The 6,663-nt window shown below is 34.9% G+C and overlaps 1 protein-coding gene across 1 annotated transcript; it reads right to left on the bottom strand.

Annotated features, from left to right (window-relative positions):
- Window positions 1-3,319: 3,319 nt before the first annotated feature.
- On the bottom strand, window positions 3,320-3,721 carry LOC108372860 (uncharacterized). Its single transcript, XM_017628657.1, has 2 exons — window positions 3,560-3,721; window positions 3,320-3,484 (listed from the first exon to the last, which is right to left on the bottom strand). The coding sequence occupies exons 1-2, from the start codon at window positions 3,675-3,677 to the stop codon at window positions 3,396-3,398; spliced, it is 207 nt and encodes a 68-aa protein (XP_017484146.1). The 5' UTR covers window positions 3,678-3,721; the 3' UTR covers window positions 3,320-3,395.
- Between the last annotated feature and the right edge of the window lie 2,942 nt (window positions 3,722-6,663).

Below are 6,663 nucleotides of genomic sequence, written 5' to 3'. Positions count from 1 at the left end.
AAAATCCATTGTTATTATTTTTCCTCTTTCAAACATTAAATCCGCGGGGGCCGCCCCACCCCTGAAGGGGAAAAAGATGGTAAAGCACGTCGATGGAATCGGACATTTACGGCAATTTTTCTCACTTGACAATTTTTAGTAACAACTCGACCCCAGCGCCACCCAGCGGCTCTTTTTTGCAATAGTATTGCCCTTACCAATACATATCTCGAATATAAACCAAATCGGATCAGAAATAAGTAATTTAACAATAACTCCACTCCAGCGCCACACGGCGGACCGGACTGTGAATCTAAACTATAAGGAGACCAGCCCATAAAAAAATTTCGTTAAAATTAGTTCATCACAAACTCACGTGTATAAGGATTATATATACATACAATCAAGGATGTATAAATATAAATATGTGGTCTCCATTGGAAATATAATTTGTGACATGATTATCACGACATCGGCGTTTTCCTGTGGAGACAGGGCCTGAGATATGCAATGTGAAAAATTCGGTTTGTATGGGAGGTACCACACCACCCCTTCACTTAGCGGTATGAAATATACTTTGCGACCTATTTTCATACCTGCCAAATGTACACAAAAAATTTCATACAAATCTGTCGAGCCGTTTCGGAGGAGTTCGACCACAAACATCGTGACACGAGATTTTTATATATTAGATCTATATATGTACATATATGTATGTATGTACATCGACCGCCACGCATTTATTGTATGCCGCTGTTTTAAGTGAAAATAAAATTCATTCATTATTAACATACTGAAAAAAAACAAAAACAATTAGCAAAAGAAAAGCAAAAATTTTTTATGAATTTCGCAACTTCAATAATTTATTTAAAAAACAGATGTCGACGAAAAAATTGATTAACAACTTTATCGTATTAATTTCACATTAATTAAAAATATTCATCAATTTGGTGCGACCAATTACCTACATACATACATACATATTTATATGACAGATACAAATCGCATATTTATAAGCGAATTCACAACAAAAAATTCAATTTACCTTACTAATTAAACTTTATTAATACGCAACATTTTCAAAAAGGCTGACTTCTTGTTTTACAACTAAATATTTTTTGTTCGTTGATGTAAATGCTCCCACAGCCACAATGAGATACGATTTCAATGATTGCATAATTACATGGATTTAAATATGGGCATTTCCCCAAAAAAACAAGCAACGAAAAGAAGAAATTAAAAATACATATTTCGTCTTTTATATACATATAAATGTTACACTAAATAATCGGTTACCGTTACATGCAATAAACTAACGATTTGTTTAGGTCGCTGATGCCGAATATACTCTTAGGTTTTCGCAAAGTAAAAATTTTTTGCGAATCAAAATTTATTTATGTAATGAAAAGTTGTAAAAATTCGATGCATCAAAAGTTTTTCGTGCGAAAAATTGCTTGATAGGGGCTGATGTCTACCCATCGAAGCTGTGTGCTGTGTGTGTGTGTGGATGCAATTGATTTTGCTTAAAATTCCATACCTTTCACTTAAATTTATTCGAACAAATCGATTATTTAAAAGGTCTGAAATTTTCAGGAAAAAGCATTTGCTTAGATTTTGTGCATATCTACGGTCCAATGTGTTCCCGCTTAGAGCGTTCGTAACGCAGGAAATGCCCATACTTTTGAACATGCTTTTATTATGAGAATAGTATTGCTGAAAAAATTCGTATTAATTCCCTACACAAGAATTATGCGAACATGAAGAACATGCGAACATATATAGGTGTGTAAAACTATACTTGATTGTGTGCGTATGTAAATATATATGCACATATTATACACTGCAAAAAATTCGATCAATCCAAGATGATCCCGGCAGCAATCGCAAAGGAAATATGCGACTAATACCACTTTCGGTTTCTTTATATCACTAGGGGTCAGTTATTCACTTTGCGCGATTGTGTTGAGGCAGATTTAAAAGTTCTTTTCCTTAACTAGTACGCTAAGTAAAGAAGAAATTTTTTATATAGATTATAACATTTCCTTATATTTCATCCTCTTTCCTGCGTAACAAGCTTATCTTACTCGCGAGCATACTGTGTGCTCACCTCTGCATTGTATGGAGTGAAGTCTTCACTTTTGTTTCAGGATGTCTTATAAAGAGACTAATTGTTCCACTGTATACCCTTTTAAAAAGTAAAAATTAAAATTTGCGCCAGCTGAGATTCAAACCGGCGATCTCAGGTTTGCTAAACCTATACTCTGCCTACATGTCAACGAGGCTTATCAAAGTTTCGTTGATTGGAAGCGTACATACTATTGAATCGTTAATTGTACTAGTCGGAGTCAGTCAGTCGGAGACTAATTGATCTCCAATACTACCCAAATGAGACTAGTTGCAATAAATTAATGACTACTTGTATGCCATTTCGGCTAGTCGCGTAACAGTCTCTTAAGGGATTAGTCGCATAATTTTTGCAGGATGAAGTCAAGCATGCACGCATATTGGCTATCGACTTAATAATAACATGTTGGCTGTTCGGTTTGTGGTCAGATGCTCTGGAGACTTAACTGTTCATTTGCATTTGTGTGAATTTGTGTATTTATTTATGGAAATATTATCAGAAGTCTGCTGTGGTTATTACACTCAATTATGCATAATCTGTTGTGTTTTGCTTTGTTCTACATGAGTGCTGTTAATGGAAATAATTTTTATTTATGTTTATTATGAGAAAATTCTTGGTTTTCGGAAATTATATTTTATTTATATTTTAATAACATCCTTTCCTGCTAAATGGTTGAACGTACATATCATTCGGGACAATATTTTGTTACCTGCTTATGGGATGGTAACAAAATTTACCAATTCGCAGAATTCGAAAAGGGTTTAAAAATTATGAGGAACTTTATTTACGGGTAACAAAATGTTTGTTACCAACGCAAAATAGGCCTGTTAATATCAAATGTAGAAACTTACATAATTATGTGCAGTATGACAGGGAGCCAAAAAGTCTCAAATGGGAAAAGGGGCAAAGTAAGAAGAAAATGTGATCTTGCGGGGCAGGATTTGGCGCCTTTTTTGAACAGTGTAGGGAAAACATAGAGGGTCTGCTAGGACCTGCTAGAAAGTCGGGGCGGTATAAAGATATGAAGGAACAGTTCTGGAAATATTCCCTTGCTAGCATTCCGGTAGGCCGCCGATTCAAGTTTTAACCAGAACTTCCCTCGTAAATTAACGTGACATATGCAGATGAAGGTGTACGATGTTTAGTTTTGGAAATTCAAATAACCAAGAAATTCAATTGCTAACAACTTTCTATACATAAATTTAATTTTTTTTATTTATAAAAATTGTTTTACATTATTCTAGGTACAGTAAGCCTTAAATTTCGAACACACAACAACTAAAGATAATCATTAAGGATTGAAGGCCTTAGGATTGATGACATGCGCATATTCCGGCGCATACCGTTTTGATGGACCAGGATATTTATGTTCATATGCGGCTGCAAATTTGAAAAGTTTATCAGTTAGTTAGTAATGAAATATTTCACGCTGATTAATTTACTAATCACAATTACCAATAATATAGTCAATAGCTGTACGCCAATCAAGCTCTCTCGCCGGTGCGGCCTCCGTGAGTGATAAGCAGCAGATGACGATCAGGCAGAGCGCGAAACACACTAATAATTTGGACATTTTGGGTGAGAAATAATAATTGACTTTTACTATGATGGTCGCGCTTGAACTGTTGGCTTGCAAAGTTAGACTGCAAATATGAACAGTCAAAGGACGCACGCTTTATTTATACGCGAAGCGATGGAAGAAAGCTAGTATTTTTTATTTGCAGGGTTGCTGATTTTGTGTTTGTTTTTTGTTTTTTTTTTTTTTTTTTTATGAGTGGGCTGATTGCAAAAAAATTGACAAAATTCCAAAATTTTAAATTCTTGCTGAATGTGTGCATGGAGGAAACTTGTTTTATGTGCCGCAAAAGAAGAAAGATCACACAAAACTGATTGTAAAAATCGGGTTTAAGCTAGAACAAAAAAAAAAAAAGTGAAAGCAACAAACATTGTTCTAACCGCTTGAAATTCAGTGCAAAAGAAATTTAATATTTGTATTTTTAAAATTATTAAATTCATAAATTAGACTTAGATTTGGTAATTAGCAATTGGCGTTGACTACCTACTAACTTATGACCGCTCTCAAGTTACCGCTCGGTGCAGTTTACGACACATGCCTGTCCCGCACCTCAGCTCGGCTGAGAAAGCGAGCTCTCAAGTTCATATTTGACGTAATCGCTAATCGCACGGCTATCGTTAGCGTTTTCTGCTTTCGCTAACCTCAGCCAGCGCTCCTACATATACTTAATGCTTTCGCTTTCGTCTTAGCCGTCTAATTTGCATAGGTATGCCACCGCCGCGCAGTGCTTTCAATTGTTCTTTCCCCTATCATCTTTCCCCCATATTTTCGTTGTTTTGGTTGCTTTAGTTCTTGGCTAAAATAGCACTGGGAATTTCCAGGCGTCTAATTTGAGTTGCTTATTATTTTAATCAATTTGTCTTGATGCGTACAAAATACATAATTTTTGTTATAAAAAAGTAGTAGAGCCGCTAGCAGGTTCATTGGACCACATCTAACAGTTTTTATCGCATTCCGGAGCGGGTTAAAGAAATAACGTAAATAGTTCAGACACACTTCCTGCCTCCTGTTGAAATTAAAAATTATATTCTGAAAGCCACATGTAAACAATTTGCTAAAAATAAACAATTGGCTACTTAATATACACACATAGATACATATGTAGCCAATTTGTTAACCCGAACTAATCACATCATTAACGTCGTTGAAGTGTTTTTAATGATCTGATTTACATGCTTAAATGTGGAAGTTTGCATAAATATTTTTCGCTGGTGATGCCTATATTTCGTTACCTGAGAGCTTATAAATATTAAAAGGGCTACTCGCGATCATTATTTAATACTATTTTAAACGTTTTACATTAATGTCCAGAAACAGAAAAAGATTATTCAAATAATAAAAACATAAAAACTTGATTTTAAATTAATACTGACAGGAACACATACTTAAAAACGTAGTACATACTTATGCACATGTATATGGATATACATACATGATTATTGAGATGATCATGATCGTAAATTCCAGCGACTCCTGCTCTAATGAAAAAATATGCAATTTTCGTTAAGCTTGCGTTTTAAATTCGTGATTGTATATATGTGTGTGTGTGTGTGTTCAGTAGTGCAATCGAACCTGATTTGCTATGTTTGTGGTTTAAAAATAATACAAAAAGCACATAATAAATTATAATTTATTAAAATAATTCCTATTCTAATTAAGCGGATGTGGAAGAAAATTAATAATTGATAAGCTTTAAAAAGTAAGTGCATATTTTCTCTTTGATGGAAAAACGCCATAACTCAAATGGTCCAAAAACGTTTAGCTTATGTTTGCTCTCTTCAATTCAAAAAATACGGTCTCCGTTCTTTTCTTAACTACTGGTAGCGCTCCTATACGTTTCGCGTTACGCACGACGACCGCAACGTAACCTTGTATGCAGCATCCTTTCTTTCACTGTTGGTGTGGTTTTTAAGGACTCGCGGCAGCATGAGGGAATAGGAAATGTGATTTCATTGTTGCACTTGGATTGTACATACATCTGAAACACTGGGATCGTGCCTCTTATCTATCGTAACTTGATCCATCTGGCTTTTGATGCAGAATATTTCGTGGACATCAAATAGCCACAGCTCTCGGGCAACAGACGCTGCATAATTTCGTGAATCTCTAAACCAGCAATGCTTCACTCTCTTTCTGTCGCAATCCAGAGACCTACATGGATTTATTAACGCATGCCTCAAATGGGTTGCTACTGCAATCCAGGGTGCATGAACGCCGACACAAAAATAGAAAGCGAGCAATGTAACTGCATACTCAGAAGCTTCACTATGCCTCATGGAAATAAGTTTAATTCTAATAAAATTATAGTTTAAAAAAACTAAAACCTCGCTATTAAAATTTCCATTCGTGCTGTCATCTCACGTATGTAACTTGAGAATGGAAATCGTTGCATCTTTTAGGCGCATCTATATTACATAGTTACATCCCGAGCTAATAAAAGCAAGGTAAAAAGACAAATTCCGCCTCCCCATGAAATACGAGTACTATGAACAGGGTTAAGAAGCATCACACTAAAACATACGGGCTGCATAGAAATCTTGTTTATGAATACTCGAATTCATAATTACCTGTCCTCAACATTGCTTTCGGAATTCAAATTACATAGCCTAGCCCTGTTGTGTGAATAGAAAGCCCGCACACAAAACACGCACACATACATACATAAATATGCATGTGTTTTTGGTATGTGCAGGATGTCGAATGCAATTGACATTGGAATTGAATACTTCAATTTGTGGTAATTTAAATGACTGCAGCTTTAAAATGTTGACTAGAAGCTGGGGATGAAAAGTTTTGAAAAATAATCGATTCTCGATTTTCGAATGGTATTTAAGCCTTACGATTCTTGGCGAGATTCGAGTTATTCGATTCTAATCGATTTTTTATTTCAATCTTTCTTTCACTTGAAAAATATTTAAAACGGCCATCAATCATAGCTAATAATGCTATTAAATATAACGAATCAATTAATATTATTGTAAAA

Source organism: Rhagoletis zephyria, unplaced genomic scaffold (genome assembly GCF_001687245.7).
Source record: "Rhagoletis zephyria isolate East Lansing unplaced genomic scaffold, Rhagoletis_zephyria_1.1 Rzeph_scaffold_06114, whole genome shotgun sequence".
Classification (NCBI taxonomy): Eukaryota; Metazoa; Arthropoda; class Insecta; order Diptera; family Tephritidae; genus Rhagoletis; species Rhagoletis zephyria.
Note: the sequence above shows the minus strand (reverse complement) of the source record. Positions and strands in the feature narration are given on the sequence as shown.

What these genes read in the sequence shown, in the direction of transcription:
- LOC108372860 (XM_017628657.1), bottom strand. Translation starts at nt 3,677, where the DNA reads ATGTCCAAATTATTAGTGTGTTTCGCGCTCTGCCTGATCGTCATCTGC. An exon ending in AGCTATTGACTATATTATTG is followed by an intron (nt 3,485 to 3,559) that starts GTAATTGTGATT and finishes TCAAATTTGCAG; the next exon opens with CCGCATATGAACATAAATAT.